This window comes from Lemur catta, chromosome 13 (assembly GCF_020740605.2).
Source record: "Lemur catta isolate mLemCat1 chromosome 13, mLemCat1.pri, whole genome shotgun sequence".
Lineage (NCBI taxonomy): Eukaryota > Metazoa > Chordata > Mammalia > Primates > Lemuridae > Lemur > Lemur catta.
The window spans coordinates 42,193,836-42,215,058 of NC_059140.1; the positions used below are offsets into that span (position 1 = coordinate 42,193,836).

The window sequence follows — 21,223 nt, forward strand, 5'->3', positions numbered from 1 at the left end:
GGTATGTTGCTCAATTTTTGTCTAATTGCTATAGCTTATTTACAAAGAAACAGAATATGTTTGAACCCAGATATTCATTTCATAAACATAACAATGATCAACAGTTAAATTATTGGCAGCTTTGAAAACTACGTTAGGCGTAGTTGTCTTTTGGAAATCATTTTCCCATGAAAACTTACTAGTATTGTTTTAAAAATACACAAGGCATTACATGTTTGCTTGCATTACAATCACAATTTCACGTTCACACATCTTATCAAAAATCCAACACCAAAGCTATATCAACAGTGCAACATGAAGAGGAAATTTGGCAAATATTAGATTTATTCAATTGCTACAGTGTCTTAAGTCAATTCACACAGCACTAGAAAGTAATTTTTTGACACCTCCTTTACCAATCAGTAAGAGCAGGAATACAAAGGCAATCCACTCTTACACCTCTCCTGCATCCTATCTGGCACCTCCCTGGCCCGCCCAGCTTCATGTTTTTACTGCCAATTGCCTACATGGTTCTAATACATGTTAAAAATAAATTTAAAAAGAAAAAACCACAGGCAATCTAAGAAGTGGTTTTTCTTCCAACGAGTTGACAATTTGAGGAAGAGAAACATACATGATTTCCAAAAAGAATTAGAAAAAATAATTCAAATGCTAAAGTGTCATAATATCTCTAAATACAAAAGAGGTTCCAATGAATGTGGCCAACAGGTCTAAATTGAGCTTTGGCAGACAAGGATTTGAACAGGTAGCTGGCAAGAGAGGACAAGGAGCAGCCTACAAAAAAGGGGGAAAGGATAGCTGAGAGAGAAAAAGAGAACTGGGAACAGCTGTGTCCTGTAATCTGGCATCAAATAGTATTTAAGTGTTAAGAAGCTGAATACAATCAAGTGCTGGGAACCAAAGGGAGAGTGGAGGTTTGTACTCACCACAAAACTTAATTCATACAGTCATCAATTACATACGAATACCAACACATCTCTAATTCACGTTTCTAGAGATACAGAGTTGCTGTCACTTCAAAAAGCCTGTAGCCTCACTTTATTTCTATTTATAGAAATAAATTTAAGCCAAAGAAGTTGCAATGTTTTTCCCCCATGAAAGAATAAGAAGTTCTGGCAAAGGAATGAACTGTGCAGTATTCTGGAGCTAGATATTACTTGAATGACTGGGAAGAGTGAGGTCAAATAATGAGTGAGGCTGAATGAACTTATGATGCCGAATTACATAACGGCAATTTTCAGTTTAGCTTTGAGAACATCATGAGCCCTCCTCCACCCCTGCCGTGTATTGTGAAAATATGTAATAGTGATACTGATTTTTCTTAACTTTTAAAAAAATATTTATTTTGCAGTTTTTCATTTACAGATTTCCTGTAAAGATAATAGAATTCCTATAACCCTACCCAAGATTCCCCTATTATTTACAGCTTAATTAATGATTCATTTGTCACAATTAATAAACCAATATTGATACATTAACAAGATTCTATACTTTATTCAGATTTCCTCAGTTTTTCCCCTAAAGTCCTTTTTCTGTTGTTCCAGGATCCCCATCCAGCAAAACACATTCTTTTTGTCATGTCTCCTACTCCTCTTGGCTTTGACAGTTTGTCAGACTTCGTGTTTGATGACCTTGACAGTTTCAGGAGTACTGGTCAGGTATTTTGTAGAATATACCTGAATTGTCGTTTGTCTGATATGTTTCTCATTATTACACTGGGATTATGTGTTTTCGGGAGGAAAACCACAAAGGCAAAGTTCCATTTCATCACATATCAAGGGTACATACTATCAGCAAGACTTATGACTGTTGATGCGCACCTTGATCACCTGGTGGAGGTGGTGGTCACAGGTTTCTCCACTGTGAAGTTACCCTTCCTCCCTCCTCTGCGTACGGTCCTCTTTGGAAGTCACTACGTGCAATCCACACTAAAGGGGTGGGCAGTTATGTTCTACTCTTTGAGGGTGGAGTTCCTATAAAAAGTATTTGGAATTATTCTGCACAGATTTGTCTCTTCTGTTTACTCAATCATTTCCTTGTATCACAACAGACACAGGGATACTTTACACTTTGGGTTATAATCCATTCCTACTTTATTTTGTTGCTCTGATACACTCCCTTCATCGTAGGTTTTTAATTGCTTCCTTACTTTCTGGGACTATAGTATGTGCCAGGACTGTCTTCTACATTCCTCACCCCAGTCCTAGACGCAGTCATTTCTCTAAGGCGCCTCAGTTCCCTCTATTGGAGACTAGTATTAGAAACCAAGATCTAGGTGTGCTTGTTGCTACTGGATAAAATAAACTTTTAATGATCTTTTCATTATAAAAAGGGGGTAAATGTTAAAACCTAATTCTTATTTTGCTTGCCTCAGATGATAAAATCTGTGAACTAGCAGATTTTTTTTTCAAGTTAACTCTACAGTGTTTCCAACTAAGGATGTTGAAGGGTTAATGCAGTATACATGTAATGGCCAGAAAAATAAGTATTCATAAATTATGCCTCCCTTTATAATACTAATTATATTTTAAAAATAAGTATGTCTCATGTCTTAAATGTAGGTATTGGTTCCATGTGGCTCTTCTAAGAATGCCTGGGAATTGGTTTTTCATTAACTGCCCTGATCAGACCCTTTTAAATAAACTAGTTTGGGGAATGGAATGTGCTAATTGTTCTTGCTATTGCAGGTAAAGAAGAAAGGCATGACATAAATCTTTTAGGCACTTTTTATTTTCCAAAAAAAATTTGTCGTTAATATATAAACATCTCATTCTCTCAAAAAATTCTACAACTATACAGCTGTTTGCTCCATTATTTGCATAGGAAATGACCACAATACAAAAATAAGAGGGAAAAAGAAGCAAAACAGCAACTGATTTATGCTTTTTATGTAGGTATGTTTCCACGTATAAACATCTTGAAGCCTGTTACAAAATTATTTACACCATTTGTCATCTATTTACATGTTTTTAAGAGCAACTTTTCTAACAAACAAAACTATAATTTATCAAGTTATGAAAATTGTCTTCTAAAAAAACTTACTATATTACCACAAAATAAATAAAGATAAACAATATTTTAAAAACAAAATTAAATTTTCATTTCAATTAAGACCCCTTTTGGCATTTTGCTTATTTATTCTGCCCTTTGGTTAACAGCATCAGCATCACATTACTATTTTATATTGCATATATGTAGCACTTGCTTCCTTAAGTTTTCAACATATCATTTATACGTAAAGGCAGACACTGAGTCAGTATTAACAGTAGATTAACTAAACCGCACTGTAATTTAGATAAAATTACTGTGTCTCACTGTATATTACATGCAAAATCCACATAAATTGTCATTTAACCAACAGTACTGCACGAGCAAATATCTTGATATATGAAAACTGCATCATAAAATCAACGTTTCCGTACATGAAAACTGCATCATAAGTTTAACATTGCCATATGTGAAAACTACATAAGTCCTTCTTTTTAAAAATGATACTGTGTTTAGCTTATTGGTAGAGGTTTAACTTTTGTATATCGTAACTATCTTTAAGCTCTTCAGTTTACAATTCATATAAAACGTTTTGTTTCATATTTAAAATAAACAATCCTATTTTAAATCAGTGCATGAAATTTGCTTTTTAAAGTTCATTTGAATGATTATTCTTCCTTCCCCCAAAGAAATGAATTTGGTAATGGCGAGAGGTATCTTACCACAAATTCCAACTGTAAATGTATTCATGGTTATTTTCAAAATTATGATTTTTCCCAAAAGAATCCTAAAAACCTTGTAATAAACCTATAAAGCTGATTTGCATATTTACAAAATTTTGAATAGCAAATATAGGCAACTCATATATTTAAAAAAAGAAAGAAAAGAAAAGAAAAACACGTTTGTTCAATGGCTATTTGTGAATTGCCAGGTACACTTCGTACCTCTAAGGAATTACCCAGTATTGAAAAAAACTACCTGACGTCAAGTAAAATCTTGACATACAATCCATCCTTCTCCCGGGTGCCTGCCAACCCATTTGTTTGCTAAACACTGTCACATTAAATGATGGTGCCTAGGGAAAAACACTGCACACACCCCCCTCCACCCCCACCCCTTCCCCACATTGAGATGTGACTGCCTGTCATGAGATGAAATCTGCTTGAGTAAAGCCATGTACATTACAGCAAGCATTCCAGATTCTTAAAATGACCAAACACTTTGGTATTAATACAATGTATTCCCTGTTTTCTCAAATATACAAAATATACATTTCCAGTTTTTTGTTTGTTTTCTTTTTTTTTTTTTTTTTATATGAACAGTTGAGTGTATCGTTTAAAAGGATGCCCGGTGGCCGGCGGAGGGTGGAAGCGGGCGGCGCGCTCAGTTCTGGTGCCTCTTCATGTGCAGGGCCAGGTGGTCGGAGCGCGAGAAGCTGCGGTTGCACACCCCGCACTGGAACGGCTTGGCGCCCGTGTGCTTGCGGTAGTGGCGGGTCAGCTCGTCCGACCGCGCGAACCTCCAGTCGCAGCCCTCCCAGGTGCACTTGTAGGGCTTCTCACCTGTGACAAGGAACACATGACATGAGGTGGTCTGCTCGCAAGACGAACGTCCTAGAGAACACCACCGTACGTAACAGTTTTCTTAATCATTTTTTTTTTCCAAGCAAAGGAAGGAAAACTCATTCATTCAATTACAAACTCCATGCACACAAAACCCCCTCAAAGTCAGCCAGTGAAGAGTCATGACATAGAGCCTCTAATTATATAACGAAAAAAGTATTTTGTGTACCCTTTGAAGGACTGAACAATAGCCATTTCGGGCAAATTTTAGACAAATGCAAAATGAATCAGTGCCCATATTTTTATGTACTCCTACACGTATAAATCCATGAAATGACTAGATGAGCTTGGGGAGCTTTGTCATTATTGTGCAAATAGTTTCTATGTCAACAAACCCAAATTATTACAGGCCTAATGACTATGAGTAAGGGAGGAAAAAAATTCCAGAGCTGCTGAAATCACCTATACAATGAATTTCATGTACCACAATTGCTTTACCAGAAACTGGTCCTCGATGTTTCTAAATTAGCCAGACTGAAGCTCACAGCTCATAAACCAGTTCACTTGAACACATGGCCTCCAAAACGGACTATCAGGGCATTGGCTCTTTGAGATTCACACTAGCACACACATTCACACCCTTTTTGTTCAGGTTGAAGCAAAACATAGTTAGAAAAAAAAAGTTTGGTACTGATGACTTCGTGTTAGTAAACATACCATGGAACAATGGTGACAACTGTAATGTTTGCTGATATGTACATTTAATTTTTCTTTGTCAAATGTTGTACCCAAAAGGATTACCAAAATTCATTCCATAAACAATTTGCCAAGTATCTATTGTAAGCCAAGACTATCCTACACGCTTGGGATGTAACAGTGGACAAAGCAAAAATGCCTGGCCTCATGCAGAGTACATGTGTAATACATGTTTCAAAAAAGCCAGAAATCATTCAATCTGCCTAGTCTATTCCTTCACAGCTCTCTTCACTTGAATAGAGAACTGATATTTGAGCCCCTCCTACCCTGTAATGTGTATTATTCTTAATGCTCTCCAAAGTTTGTTAGCTGTTTAACTTTTAAAAACTACTAAATAGTTATAATTCAATCTTAAATCACTGTTTTAGAATTAATCCCACTTGAGATCGTGTATTCCCCTAAATAAATCCTAAAACGTAATCTTTCAGTGAGCATTAACTAGTAGTTCCTATATTTATGCTTCATTTTCTTATAATCTTCTATGAATTTTAGTGAGTTTTTTAAAATGAGAATTTGTAAGATAAATTTACATATTAAAGTTCAGTTGGCTTACTGCTCAGTTTTATATGGATACCTTTTTTAAACTCCTAAATTCCTTTAAAAAATGTTTTCTTCTGAAAAGGAAGAACACCTCGGTGTTGCTTTGAATGCTTGTTATTTAGTATCGATGAAACCCAACTACCTTTCTGCCTAATTTAGCAGTATCATATTCAGGAAGTTGTAGGATTACCCAACTAAATCTAAATTTTAGAAGACACTGTCCTCATCAGCCGAGATTTTTACAGCTTGTGGTTAATATATTTTTGCTGTCCTGATAACCACTCTGAGTCTTAGAAAAACCCTATAGGGACAAAGAAGAAAGTGTCAAAATAGACCCTATGAAATTGGTCCAAATTATTTCCCATTAGACTTTACCTTCATCTCCTCTGCCATGTACCTCCAAGCCGCATCTCCTCTGTCCTCCCTCCCTTCTAGCTCTGACCCAAAACACACCTTTTTTTACAATTCCTTTTTTGTTCCTATCAATCCATTTTTAAAATGTACATTTCAATTCTGTAAGTATTTTTCCCTCATAATAAATCTAACTAGAAATTTAACCTAATATACTCAAACCTTAAATAACATAACAAATCACTTCTCTCACTTATAATCACATAAATCTGTTTGATACATAGAAATATTTTAATACCAGTAATAAATATAGCCATCAAGTTTGTAGATTTAACTCAAAAAAAAATTTTTGCACTGAGGTGTTTGTTCCTTGTGAAAAATAAATCACGGAAGCAAACATTTCGGTTATATACTGTCATTTAATGGAAAGAGAACATTATTTCCGATGTCTGAGGCAAGGAAAAAAGTTCCTAAAGTACCCCAATTTTAAAAGAAATCATTCTAGTCTTTTGAATTTAATAATTAAATAGCAGGGGAACTGAATTTTCAGAGTTTATTTAAGAAACAAGGGACACTAGACTCTTTTTGTTCACTATTTTTATTGGCTTAGAAGCAATAAACTGCACCACTATTTTTAAAAGTTTACTTTACTGATTGGTTGAAATACGGTAGCCATTAAAGTTCCTAAAACATTTGGGGTTTTGCTTTCAATTTATGCACATCTATAGATTATTCAGCCAAGAATACAACCAGTGTCTGGAACGTTGGCTATTGAGGCCAAGTCTTACTATAAAAGTAAGGACGACTATTCCCCTGTTGGGGCAGTTTCTATGCGATTTGTTCAAGTGTCAACACTGTTCAAGTAAAACATCGTAGAGGAAGCTGGTACCCAATTTCTGGCCAAACAGCAGACTCGGGCCTTTCTTCCTCAGCCAGAAACACTATGCACAGTACTTCTGGGAAACCAAACTGACTTCCTTTAAGTTATATTTCAACAGGATAGAGCTTTCAAAAGTTTAATTGGATTTTTACAGAATCTCTGTCCAATACCACCAATTTAAAATATTTAGTTAAGTTCTTTCAACATCAACTGTATTTTTAAGTTCTCATGCTGTTAATGTGAAACTTTCCAAAGGCAAAAAGAAAAAACTGACAAGTTTGTACAGCATGGAAAACAAGCTTCAACTTTATCTCAAGTCAAGTATGCATCTTCTCATTCTATTTTAAATTTACAGGAATATTTTGTTAGGAATCCCTAATCTTTGAAAAAAAGGTTCAAGTTAAACATACATACTACCCATACTGATAAAGCCATTAACATATTTTACAAAAATGTTAAGCAGAAACATGTACCGGTAAAAGCGAGAGAGAGCAGGCACAAACATCCACTGAGTGCACACTCCAGAGATTGCTACTTCGCATTATTTTACTTAATCCTCACAATAACCCCATGAGTTAGCAGCAAAATGATGAGCTCCACATTTAAGAATCCTGGCCTGCCACTTTTCCTTAATGTCCCACTTAAGTCTTCCATTAGCAAACACTAAGACGCTCTCTCTGAATGATTTAAGGAACACATACATATTGTTCAAATTTACTTACAGATCCTAAAGCCTCTTGTGAAGGTCAGTTAAGGAATCACTTCATGGACTCACAGGAGGCCTCAAACCCCAGACAGTCTGAAGCAGAGGGTATCCCCTGGCAGAGCCAGCCCTTTGGGGGACCTCAGGGGTCCTGAAAACAGTTCCATGCTGGTATTGGCAATCCCCATGTCTTACCCAGGATGGTTCCTTTCCCCTGGACTAAGTGAATTTCAGTGGGTTAGTGGAACATGTTTGTAAAGTATTCAAAAAATCTTTAACGACAAACTAAAAAATTATTTTTTCTCCTCTGATGAACAGATAAAAAAATGACTTCTGAACCTACCACAATGGAATGGGAACTTTCTCTGCTCTGCTGAACATATTCCACAGACTCATACCAAGGCCTTTCCCTAAAATGTTCTACATAGATTCTTCTAACAGAAAGAAAAAAAAAAAAAATCACAAATGGAAATATTTCTCTTACACTAGTTATTTTAGGTAACTTTTAAGCTTATTACCGCAAATTTGCACATCTGTTTCCTTCCTGGTGACTAAGACAATCCAATCAATGTCTGATAAAAATAAAAGCTAAAAAACATCATAATTAAAGCCTGTGTTTTAAAAGAGGGTATAACCTGTACTAAATGCCTTGCAAAATACAAATAAGATTTGGTTTCTGGCCTCAAAGAACTTCAAATCCACACTCGATCTTAGCCAAAAGACTGACTATCGATGAAAAACTTAAAATCTATATCCTTTTCTGAAACCCTAAACAACGCAAACTTTAAAGTGGAATAAATTATTTCAATAGTTAGTACCTAGATTCTTAGAACTTAAGAGTCCTTGAAGCTCAAAATGAGCTCTTATTTCAAGAGGAAAATATTTTCATGCAACTGAATAATTAGATTTTTTCCATCATTAGAGATTTATGGAATTTAGAGTCTCTGAAATAGGCTCAATATTAGATTTGCTTCCACAGATCAAAAGGAGAAATGTAAGAAACACTGATTAAAGAAATTCATAGGAAAATATTATTTAGATATCTAAGAAAACAAATACCGTGGGATGATTTTAGCTCATTAATTCATATTTTTATATATCCATGCCAGTAATTTTCCATTTGAATAATCTTTTTTATTAAAACTCATTGTTGGCCAGGCACAGTGGCTCATGCCTATAATCCCAGGACTGTGAGAGGATTGCTTGAGGGCAGGAGTTTGAGATCAGCCTGGGCAACATAGTGAGACCCTGTTCTCTACAAAAAAAAATGTAAAATCTGCTGGGCATGGTGGTGCACACCTGTAGTCCCAGCTACTTAGGAGGCTCACTTGAACCCAGGAATATGAGAGGTTACAGTGAGCTGAGAGAACCACTGCACTCCAGCCTGGGGAGACAGATTCTGTCTCCATTTACAACCCCCCCCCCTAAAAAAAAGAAAAGGCTGGTTGTAATCATTGTAGCAGATATCCTATACCTGGAACAGAAGAATGGTCAACTTCGAAGATTAGAATTACCAGAATTTGCAAAATATTTACTAGATATAGTACCCATCAGTAATATGCCCACTTTGAGGAAACTGACATATTGAAAGGACATATTAAGAAATTCCCCTTTCTCATGTTCATCAATTCGTTTATCACTTTCTTTAAAATCTGACTCACCTTAATCCCTCTAGAAAAATCTCTGAACAGACCATGAGAGATCATTCCATTTCTGTGTATCCCCATCGCTTAAATTATTGATTTGCACCTGTACATCTATTGCTTTATGGAAGTTTCAAATAGCTGTATTTTGCCTCCTTAACTGGCTTTTAAAGTTCCTTAAGGGCAGACACTGTCTTCTATTCCTGCTGCGACGCCACACTTTTCCTAAAGCATCTTTGCAACAACTCGGTTATGCTCATTAATGAAAAAGAGGGAAGGGGTAAGAGGTTTTTGTGTGAAGCTGTCAGCTTGTCTCGATTTTCCTATGGCCCTCGTCTGCAGCAGGGCTTTGCCTGGCTCTACCCTGCCTGGGACCACAGAGGATAATCTGATAATGTGCATTTGGGTGAGAATTATTATCTTGAGCCTCTTCAGGAGAAAAAAATCAGCGTCAGTTACCGTCCATCCTGGAGCTGTACAAGGATAAAGTCTATGTAAACAAATATTCTTTTACAGAATTGGACTGGGCTTCAGGAAAACCAAGAAGTTCTAGAGCCCCTAGGGAATGGCCAAAGGCAGAGAGGGGACTTCTCCCCAGGGGGTCAGAGAGGACTGATCTGTTGAACCCAAAGAAGAGATGCTGGGGAAATGCTGTCAAGGGAGACCCTTTCAGTCCACATCCTAGAAGAATGAATCTCTGGGCTCCGGAAACTCCTGCTACTTCTCCTCAGGGTTCTCGACAAACAATGAAGAATATTCTCCAGTCATTAACAGGGTTAATGAAATGAAGTAGCAATTCTTGAGTCTCCTGACAAAAAGACGACACTCAGATTCATTTTCTTGTAACAAAAGCCCCAACTGACTAAAAAAAAAAACTAAAGTGTCAATGAAATATTTTGCCTTTCCTTTTTAACCAAAACAGAAAAATCTTGTATTTTCATTTTTTCTAGTACTGAATGAGTTACTAACTAGACATCTTTTCCTTTCATTTGTACTTAACATGGTTATCCTGACTAGGTTTCCTCCCAACTCATGAAGTTTTGCCTTTTTATAATGTAGCCAAAAAGAAATTTATTCTCTTTGTGTTGATGTTTGTAAGTGAAAGTTACCTACTGTGCACTTCTTAAACTGTAGCTCATCTTAACCACAGTTGTTAGAGATTCTTGAATATAAACAGGCTGACCAAATAGGAATGCTGCTCCGGAGATATTTTCATACTAAAATAGGGCATTACTTTTCCAGTCTGTTACCAGAGAAGATGCAGGTCATCAAATAAACAGGTACGACATTCTATAGAACTAAAAATATCTGCCAAAGCCAAATTCTTGGGTGATTAAATTTTACTTTTTAAAAACATTGCTCTCTACCTTCACGGCTAATTGTTTCTATCTCAACTTCAGCAATTTTATTTAATCAACTTAAATCAACCAACATTTCCCAGTAGTTTAAGAACAAAAAAAGGCCAGAAGAGATTATTCGTCTTTAGATTCTCCATAAAATCAGTCAAAAATATTTGCTGAATCAAATTATGCTTCTTAACCTTTGATAAGCTTTATCATCTCACAGCAATGTTTAATCAATTTCCTATGTAAATGTTTTTCAGATGAAAGAACAAGTCCTAGAAGCAAAGTTTAATCTTCCCAGTGAGTCATTAAAAAGAAATTGTTTCTAAGCTTTCATGCTCATAAATACTTTTCCTGGGGTCTGAACCAGCAAGTCTCTTGAGCCACTTTTTTTTTTTGTTGTTTTTTTAACAAAGCCTGAAACTGTCAATACAGAAAATAAATTTTAAAGCTGCAAATGAAAATAAAATATTGAAAATAATTTAAGGAATGTTTAACGAGTACACTTAACACTAAAGACTAAATGTGATACTTTTTCCTGCATAGTTTTCAAGCATAAACTCAAAAAATTTCATCCTGCAAAACATGTTTCCCTATGTTATACCTCTACCAATAAATCAGGTTACACATTTAACCAATATTGACCTATCTCTAGATCCAAATTGTATGATCTCCATCCATTTCCATTAAGGCCCCAAGTGAAATCCTTCCTGTTCAGTTTTTTTTTTTAAAAGCCTTTCACTCCTTTTCTACAGTTTCACAAAAAAAAGGAATCACTTATGTCCAGAATATTTTGAATGTTTCTTTTAGCAAAGAAGTGCCTGCAATGAGAATATCTTTATTGTCAACATTATCAATATTTTTAAATCAAAACCTACACCTAGTATATTCAATGGATGATGACGTTGGAGCCAAGAATTAGACAGGAAATTTATACCTAAGGATTTTTTAGTGCCCAAACTGAAACTAAAATCAGTATCTTAGCAGCAAATCTCAAATAGGAATTACGTAAAGTATATATAACATCTTAATTATAAATGTGATGAGGAAATAAAGTGTGTGCATAAGCAAGTAAGGCAGAACATGGAAATTTACCCCCCTTACAACTGCACTTGGGCTAAAAATCTCTTGACACTTAAGGTAAAATTTTTTCTTAACCAGGAATCTTGAATATGGTGCTTTACTCAGAGTCCAGTTTGTGTTCCTGTGTTATCTGTATAATGTTTCCATTTTCTTTTGCGGGCATGTTTCAAATTGTCCTTTTCCTTTGTCACCTGTGGTAAGCCGTTTTGGCATCATTTAGTGCATAGAGAATAGCCAATGCATGGAGTCTCGGTCTGAGGCACGCTTGAGCCAAGTGTGTGTGTTGCTCAAAGACTTTCCCTGTACAACTGCTAATCTGCTGCCCTGTTTCAGATAGCTGAGACTGAAAAATGATCTAAAAATGTTACCGTGCCCTGATTTCCCACTGGCTTTAGCATATTCTCTAAGGTTAAATGTACGACTTCAAACATCTACACTGAGTTCACGGTTTACTTTTTCAGAACTTTTTCTTTGGTAAGGAGTTTTTTAATTTCTTGCAAATTATTCTTTGAAGAGAGTCATTGTTTTTTCCTACTGATTTTAACTTCTTCTGGCCCCGAACCTGTGCTAAGTTGGAAACTAACAAAATTAAGAAAAAGAAAGTAAAGCATATGAGGATAAAAACTATAATGCTGGTTACAGCTGATACTTCATCAGTCATATTGATTTGTAAGCACAAAATGATATGTGACTCTTTTTCCTAAAAGAAGAGTCTTGCTTGGGGGAAACTTTAGAATCATGGCAATGGGTATAGCTCCTTGCATACATCATAAGGCATACAAATTTCAGCAGACTGTTCATTTAAATGCAGTTAAAAGTCTAAATATTTTGATTTGGAAATATACCACTCATTGATATTGTTGCCTAGAAGCAGCCATAATAATTATTTCTAATCAGAGGCATGATATATATGCACACACACATATTACTAACGCAGGCAAACACCCACACACCTTTATAAGGGGTGCCTCTAAAGGCCTAAGTATGCTACCTTATGCATGTACAAATACAAATAAAATATAATTATGCCCTGGAATAGAAGCAAATTATATTTCAGGTATTTTGTCTAATTATACAAATAAGACAGGACTTTGTATTATTTATATATGATTTTCTAATAAAAATATCTAAGTGTACGAGCTTAGAACTCTTGAGTGCTGTGACAGTTCTAGTTTAAGAAACTAATATATCATCTACTCTTTCATCCTAGATTATTTTTAAAAGTCCTATTTTGGAAAGACTATATGCTTAGGTTCAATTTGCAACCCATGTTAAAGAAGCATTTACAATCTAAAAATCCAGAATAAGTAATTAAACTCAGATGTAGGTTGTTTTAGTTGCTTAAATTATTTTTAAAACATAAGGTAACTTGACATTTTAAAGCAATTACAATATTCCAAAGAAATGCTCGGGTGCTTCACATTCTGCCTGCAAAATGGCAATCATTTAAAGCGCAATTTATTTTATGTCATCAACTACCAGATCAACATGGCCATGTAGTTTTTAAAGTCCCCTAATAAATTGTCCAAGTAGGAGGGAGGGAGACAGAAACGAAACAAAAAACACTACTAAATGAGAAAAGTGATTTAGAAAAACTATTTCATCTACCTGGGCCTTACAAGGAAAAGGAAAAACAAAAACAAACAAAAAAAAAAACGCAAGCCTTTGCTGGCTTCAGATACATTCATTTAAAAACAACAGGCAGGGTGGGGAGGATGCAACGAGAGAGCACAGGTAATTTTAAAAGGCATTGTCTAGAAACTAGAAATGAGGAGAAAACAACCTCAATGCTCTATGATTACCCAAGAACGGGTTTAGCCAGATGAACAAGTCTGCTACAAACCCTCCCCAAGGCATTTGAAAGACTATCAAACAAAACTTTATTAAACTGGATTACGTGGTCTCACTCATTACATGTTGAAGGCCATGATGTCTATGATCAGGTAAAAAACAAAAAAAACAACAAAAAAAAACTGGATGCCTAGCTAGGACCCACCCTAGACCTGGTCCTCTTTTTAGTTTGTTTTTATTAGTACAAGCATTGTTAAGACAACCCACTATTAAATTTCTCTGCCAGCAGGTCAAGTTCCTAAATCACAGGTAGAAGCATTCAGGGCACTAAACTCTGACAGGGGTTGAAAGGCTATTTAGATATGGTTTGACTACACCCCTGCAATAAGCAGTTGATTACATCGTTATATGCAATTGTACTCTTTTATTAGGAGACTTTAACCCCATGAAAATGTGCTCCCTCCTTCCTATCTCTCGTTTCAAGGACTTCCAAAAGAGAGAAAAACAACAGTTCAAATGTTTCTAAATTATTCCCACTTATATTCTGTAAAAGGTTATTTTAGTAGTTCTATATGGAATATTTTCTTGGCGCTTGTCATTGGTATTTTGAAAACTTTAGACTTGAAGTTTTTATTACATGCTTAATTCTTCCGTGGGTGTTTAACTATAAAAGTTTCTTCTACCTTGGGCTGCTTATGTAGGATCTTTCCTCTTATATAATTAATTTGTCTCTATCTAAAAGCCTCACACCAAAACAACCCATTCATTTCACAGATAAATATATGAGATGTCTTTTCTTTAAAACCAGTTTCTCAAAAAGCCCCAGAATCTACCACATTGTTGCCAACATTATTCCGATTTTAATAAGCAGTGTTTATCACTGGGATATCAAGCAATCCATCGTAACATGCATACAAAATGTCTGCAACCATATTCCTTTCAGGGCTGTATCTCAGCACTGACCTTTGTTCAAAGGCTTTTACTTTTTAATGCAGCATTTAGAGATAACTACTTCATTTATCAAAACTCAATTTCCATAGTAACATCTAGCCTGGGGAGATTCAAGTCCTCACACTAATCCAACAACCCATTCAAAGGAACTGTTGAATACTTTGGTTTCCATAGCAATGATGGAATAATACATTTTGCTAGGTCATTGCTTTTATTAGCAAACTTATTCTTTGAACTTTAGGTAAGGCTGTCTTTATGGAGAAAAAAACACAGTCGCTTTATATAAGTTCTTTCCTTTAGGGCTGTTCTTAAGGAAAATCACAAATAATAACCACCTATATATTTGAAAATATTTGGGGACCTTTAAAGTATGCCACCTAGTTTCCTCTTAAAATGGGTTCTGATATAAAGTTTTAAAATTAAAGAGCTCTTAAAAGTGATTGCTATAGGTTTAACATTAACAAATACTTACAAAAATTAAAGGGGCTAACCTTAAAAGCACATTTAAACAAGAATGAGATATAAGCTAGAATAAAGATGAAGTCTAACATATCAACCGTGGGCTGGGGTAGGGTGTAGAATAACTTTTAAACTGTAACCCCATTTTTGACCACCCAATTTTAATACTCTGCAATTTCAGCCCCTACCTTTCATTAAGCACAGAAACATACTAACCACAGATAATTTAAGCAAAAGGTGAAACTAAAGATAATGTATTAAGCAATTATGCTGTACACGCTAAATGAGAACATCTTCAGTGTTGAGGAGGGCTTTCTTGAAGCAAAATGATTTGCTATGGAGGAAGAAAATGAGTTTTATTTTTTCCTTCAAGACAAGAATAGCAGTGCCATTAGAAGTTTTTAAAATCCATTAGTAAACATCATTGTTTACATTTTGGGATAAATAATTCTATGCAAGGTGACAGGGCACAGCCTTAGAGAGAGAACATCCTCAGCCTTCCTGAAACCAGACTTTCTCATGGAACTGAATTTTGAGCCAAGCCAGTGCTGAAAAGGCAGGCCATTAAAAAAATAAAAGTTGACAGAAGAAAGAAGAGATCAAACACGTGCTGGCTTTTAAAAGGATGAATACCACTTACACTATTTACACAACTCACAGAATTAACAAGAAAATTACATACCAGTATGAGTCCTCAGGTGAGCTTTTAAATGAGAAGACTTTGTATAAACTTTTGTGCAGCCTAAAATAAAGGAGGAAAGGAAGAACAGCTTGTCATTTTAGAGATCCTTTTGAAATCTTTACATTTGATGATTCAGTGTTTAAAATCCTTTAAAAAAGAAATCTCTCATGGTAGACGAGATTATTTGAAGCTTCAGTTTAAAAGTTTTAAAGGGCCCTCCCCCATTTCCTTATTAAAGGCATAAAGTGATCTGTTTTATGTATCACTTCAATAGGCAAGCAAGCACAGATAATCGAGCCAAGCTACAAATGGAGTATTTGTGTTTATACTCCAGTAGGGGCTTTACTTCAGTGATTTAAGAGCTACTATAGTATATATTTTAAAAAAAATTTTTAATGGCTCTAGAGCCGACAATGCAAAGCCATTATCCAAGATGACTGTAATTTTCTGTACTCCCACATTTCTTGTTTTTTCATTTAGGCTGTCATGCCATATCATGTACCACAGTCAATAAATTTTGCCCTGTATTAATCATAAACTGCTTTCGCCAGCAACTTGTAGATATATTCCACATACCGTCATCAATTTATATTTTGGGCCATGTATCTCATTCAAGAATGAGCATATGCTCATAGGCTATCAGAACTATCCTTAAATCTATCCTGTACACAGTCTCATACTACTGCCAGGCTAGCTGCCTACAACCCCGACTTCATTGCCAAACCTTATTTTCCTCTACCCTACTTAATCTCTTCCCAGGGAGCTTAATTTAGAATTAAAAACTGCAATTTTATTAGACTGCTATCTTAAAGCAGCTCTGGCATAACTCTGAATGATACATATATTAGAAATTCAAATCTTATTTAATATTAAAAACATCCAAGGCAACTTTTCCCAGAATATTCTGGCCATGTTTTTAATACATAACTGGTTTACATACCAGGGTAAAGCACAGAGACGGAATATGGAAAAAACAAAGTAGGTAATTTTTTTTTACTGTCAAGTACAACTTTCTTATGTAAATCTAAAGCCTGGCATTCAGACAGGCAAGCTCACATACACAAACACTACATGATGTTTCAACCAGGCAAGACCACATACCAGGGTAATCGCAGTAGTGGATGCGTCGTTTCTCCAAATCAGGGTTGCTCCTTCTATTGTATCTGACAGGTTGGATGTTTTGCGAATTAACTGGCAGGGTGGCAGGTAAATTTGGATTGTGAATTGCCAGTTTAGAAGCAATTGTAGCAGCATAAGATGGAGGTGGGGTTAAATTCTGAAGGATCTCTGCTTGTCTATCGGGACTTCCAGGCTCTGAGCTTGGTGGTGACGGGGGAAAGTAAGTGGCCTGTTGTGGCAGAAACTGACTTGGCATTGTGTATGTGCAAGGGGGCATGCCCTGGAATTGTTTCATTGCAGTCTGCGGAACAGCAGAGGTGTGTGTGTTAAGGCCTGCCATGGCAGCTGACATAGAAACATTAAGAGTGTCCATTACTGCTGTCTGGTTTGTAGAACTGGGCATATCTAGATCCGGTGTATTCAGGAGCTGGTACAGGTGGCCCTGCTGGGGAGGGACAGAAAGATGAAGATCTGGTGTAGGAAGTTCTTGTTTGATGAAAATATTGTTCACCTCTGGAGCTGCGGTCTGGTGTGAGCTGAATATACTGGTGAACTCAGGGAGGGCCTGGGTCGGGGCCGGAGGAGGGGCAGTCGTCTCACTCTGGTGGCTGAAAATGGTAACAGGCTCTGTCTTGATGTGTGTTACGCATGGTCTCTGGGATTTGTAGAGGCCAGTTCTCAGGTGAGTGATGTCAGGGAGGAAGACGTTCATGTTGATACTGTAAGGTAACCCTTCACTGTCAGTGAAGAACTGGTCTACGACTGAGGCACTGTCTCGTCTATACTTTTTGTGCTCTGGAATTATAGAGACTGGAGGAAGCTGAGGTGTCAGATACTTCTCCATTTCACATCTTGTCTAAAAAAGAAGAGATACAAACATGCATAATCCACCTGATTCATCGCCTCAGGAAGGACAAATAATCGGTGCTTACTAAACATTCCCAACAATCCCTGTGTCAAGTACTACAGCAAGCTCCTGAGTGTTGCTTATAAAAATAGCAGGTTTAGTTTTGTCAATTGTGCAATAATTGGTTGACCAAAACCTGATGAAACTCTGTATAACATGTTTTTGGTAAAACTGCTCCCTCAATCACCCCCAGACAAAAAGTGAAAGAGGCAAATCAAGGAAAAAGGAAGTGCCTAGAAAACAATCCTTGCTGATGCAATAATAAAGTATCACCCCCCTACAAGCAGGATTCCCTGCCCCATTACACAGTTAAGTTTACAATTAAAGTAGGTTTTGAAATACTGCCAAACTACCTCAATTTGGTCCACGTCATAAATATTAAAAAATGCCATTTAAAAAAATACTCAACCCTTAAAAATATCACAAAGTTTTGTGTTGTTGTTGTTGCTGTTGGTTGGCTAGATACTTCCAAAATACTAACATAAAATATTCTTTGCCTATTTCAGGGTCTTTCTTGTTTAGAGTTCAATGGAAACAAATACAATGTTTTGAGCAAAACATAGTATCCACTGAAACAAAACAATTTCACATTCAACATTTGAGCTAAATGTTGATTTTAATCAGCAGATTCTGTAATTGGTTAATATGATAATGAAATGTTCCTATTCATATCCCTATCTAAAACAGATCTTTAATTACCTAGGGGAAAATCACTCCCTTGGTAGAGTGGTGCTAAGGAGCCCGTGGGTGGGGAGAGGCTGCTGTATCGCTAGCACAGTCATCAGCAAAACATTTATCGTGTCCTCCTCAGTGGGCCGATGCTACATTCCCCCTTACTCTGTAAAAAGCTCAGTCATCTCTCATCTCCTTGGTGTCTCCTAAGCAGAAAACTGACAAACTGAAATAACCAAACCGTTTTCAAATGGTGATTTCTTTTTTTTAGGACATAATCCAGCTTGTATCGACTCGACTCGATTTTTCATAGCTATCTTCTGTCCTAATAACTTAAGCTAAATGTTTTAACCTTCAAAGGAAAATTTCAAAAGAAAAAAGAAACCCAATTAAACAGAATGGCTCACAGAACTGCTAACGGTGGCACCTTAATCAGTGAACAAGGCAGTCATTTGTTGCTACTATTTAATTTCAAAAGCGTATCATCTCGGACCTCCGATCATTCGCTGTGGATGAGGACGGGGTTTCCCGGATAGAAACGATTTAAAAATAAAAACTAACGCTCTAGTCATGTGAGTCCCATCTCTGACAAACGCCACTGCCCCCCCACAGCACGCCGACGCTGGCAGGACCCCGCGCGGTGGGCGCCAGGTAACAAACACGCAATATACCAAAGGGCTGTTAAGCGAAGCGTCTTGAAATAAACCGAACTAAACCCTTTCGTGCACTGCGCTCCCGTGGCGGTTAGTGGTTTCTGATTTTAGCTCTTCCAGCTGTTTGCATGTGGGTATGCTTCCAATTTTTTTTTTTTTTTCCTTGGGACAGGCTAAAAGTCCCGGGAAGTTTTTTCTGGGCTATATGACTCCCTGCGTGGGCGAAAGAAACAGGCGGCTGCTCTAATTCGGCTGCTGGGCAAGTGTAAAAGCCGACTGCCAGCTTTCAACGCGGCTCCGGGAGGAGATTTACGCGAACACGAAGAAAACAACACCCTCGGGTTCTTTTTTTTTCTTTTTTTAAGGAAAAAAACCGCTCCAATACAACCTTAGCTTTTCTAACTCTTGTTTCCCAAACGCTGCCCCCACGATCGCTCCTCAAGCAGGTTGAGCCATGAGGTATGAAGCCCTGGGGGGCCTCTTCCTAGAACCCCAATTTGCGTTCCTGCTTAACCCGAGACGACTGGGGACGAGGAACCTCCAAGGCCGCAGCATGGCACTGGGAGGGAGGGGTAAAGGCAAAGGCGTAACTGAAGTAAAATTGAGCGTGAGGTTCAAGGTTTCATCCCCCAAATGTAAGAAAAACAACTAAGGTGCGCGTGAGCGCCCAGTTCCCTCTTCAACCTCCCCAGGCGTCCCGCCCGGCCAGAGCCATCGCGGGCCCGACCCCTCCCTCCCGCGTGCCCCCATTTACTCCCTGCGGAACGCGGTGCCCAGGCGGGGGGCCAGGGCGCGGCTGCCCACCCAGCACCGGCTCCCGGTGCGCCCCGACGCACGCCCCAGCCTGGAGCGGCCCCTGTCGCCCGCGCGTCGCAGCGGCGGGACACGCCCGAGCCCGGGAGGGAGGCGGCGGGAGGGGAGCGGCTTTTCCTACCTGGACCAGATCCTCGGCGGGCAGCCGCGGGCCGACGGCGGGCGGCGGGGCCGGCTGCGGGGGCTGCGGGGGCGCAGGCTGCGTCTGCGGGTGGTGGTGCGGGTGCTTCAACTCCTCGCCGGGAAAGAGCGCCGCATCGCGGGCCGGGTTCGCGGCGCCCAGCACCGGCTTGAGCTGCGCGAACACAGGCTCGTCCTGCGGGGCCGGCGGCTGGGGCACAGGTCCCAGGCGGGCGCTCATGGTCAGCACCCGCGTAGCCATCGGCACTCGGGGCGCGGCTCCGGGCGCGGGGCGCGGGTCGAGCTCACTTCCCACCTCGCTCGCGCTGGCTGGGCCGGCGAGCTCTGCGCGGGGCCGCGGGCGGAGGAGGGGAGGCTCCGGGCGGACCCTTCAGCCAACAGCAGGCACAGTTTTCGAAGGCGCGCACGAAAAGCAAAACTCTTCCGCTCCGCCACGCGTAAATGCCAACGTCCTCCGGGCGGCCACTTTCTCCCACCCCGCCCAGACGCGCCGCGCTCTCACACTCGCCGGAGCCCGCTCCCGCCGCTGCCGACCTCCGCGAGCGAGCTGCGAGCGCGCGTACCTGCCCCGCGACTACTGACACTTGACGCCCGCCTCTATTTCACCAACTCCGGGTGGGCGGGACCCGCCGGCCTGACTGGCAGCGCCGCCGCGAATCCCGAGGCCCCGAGGCCGGCGGGGCCGGAGCGGCCAGCCTATGAGAAGGGAGAAGCTCTCCCGGGGCCCCGCCTCCGCCAGGCCGACCGCACCCCTCTCGGGCCACGAGCTTCGCGCGCAGGGCGGCCGCGCAGTTTGTACACAACTTCTCTGACAGATTGGGCTGGAGGAGCCGGGGGCGGAGGAAGGAGAGGAGCGGGTGGAATCTAGGAAGAGGGGGAATTAGGGTGGAGACGCGGAGGGAGATCTCTGCGGACTGTTGCTGCCAGGATTAGGGAGAAAAAGAGCATTGCACGTCGTAGGTGTTGTGCAAGGACCTGAAACTCAAAAGCTGAAACCCAGAGGGCAGCTAGGTGGGGGCGCTGAGGTTTTTAGAGACTTTAATGAGTGTGTACTTTTAGATATCCAAAATGTACTTTTCTTTAGCGCAAAACCAGGGGCGGTGTGATAAACAAATTTAAAACAGCTCTTGGTCTCTATGTATCTTTAACAGTGAATGTATCTATTTAGCAAATCAAATTCGCAAAG

At 39.0% G+C, this 21,223-nt stretch overlaps 1 protein-coding gene across 1 annotated transcript; it reads right to left on the bottom strand.

The window, feature by feature from the left end:
- Nucleotides 1–2,712: 2,712 nt before the first annotated feature.
- KLF5 (Kruppel like factor 5) lies at nucleotides 2,713–20,825 on the bottom strand. The gene is made up of 4 exons (XM_045567307.1): nucleotides 20,018–20,825; nucleotides 16,834–17,707; nucleotides 15,733–15,792; nucleotides 2,713–4,550 (listed from the first exon to the last, which is right to left on the bottom strand). Exons 1-4 carry the CDS (start codon nucleotides 20,276–20,278, stop codon nucleotides 4,372–4,374), a joined length of 1,374 nt encoding a protein of 457 aa, XP_045423263.1. The 5' UTR covers nucleotides 20,279–20,825; the 3' UTR covers nucleotides 2,713–4,371.
- Nucleotides 20,826–21,223: the final 398 nt, after the last annotated feature.

Excerpts from the sequence above, each read along its gene's own strand:
- KLF5 (XM_045567307.1), bottom strand. The coding sequence starts at position 20,278 with ATGGCTACGCGGGTGCTGACCATGAGCGCCCGCCTGGGACCTGTGCCC. Across the intron at positions 17,708-20,017 it reads CCGCCGAGGATCTGGTCCAG|ACAAGATGTGAAATGGAGAA; the intron begins GTAGGAAAAGCC and ends CTTCTTTTTTAG. Across the intron at positions 4,551-15,732 it reads TCACCTGAGGACTCATACTG|GTGAGAAGCCCTACAAGTGC; the intron begins GTATGTAATTTT and ends TCCTTGTCACAG.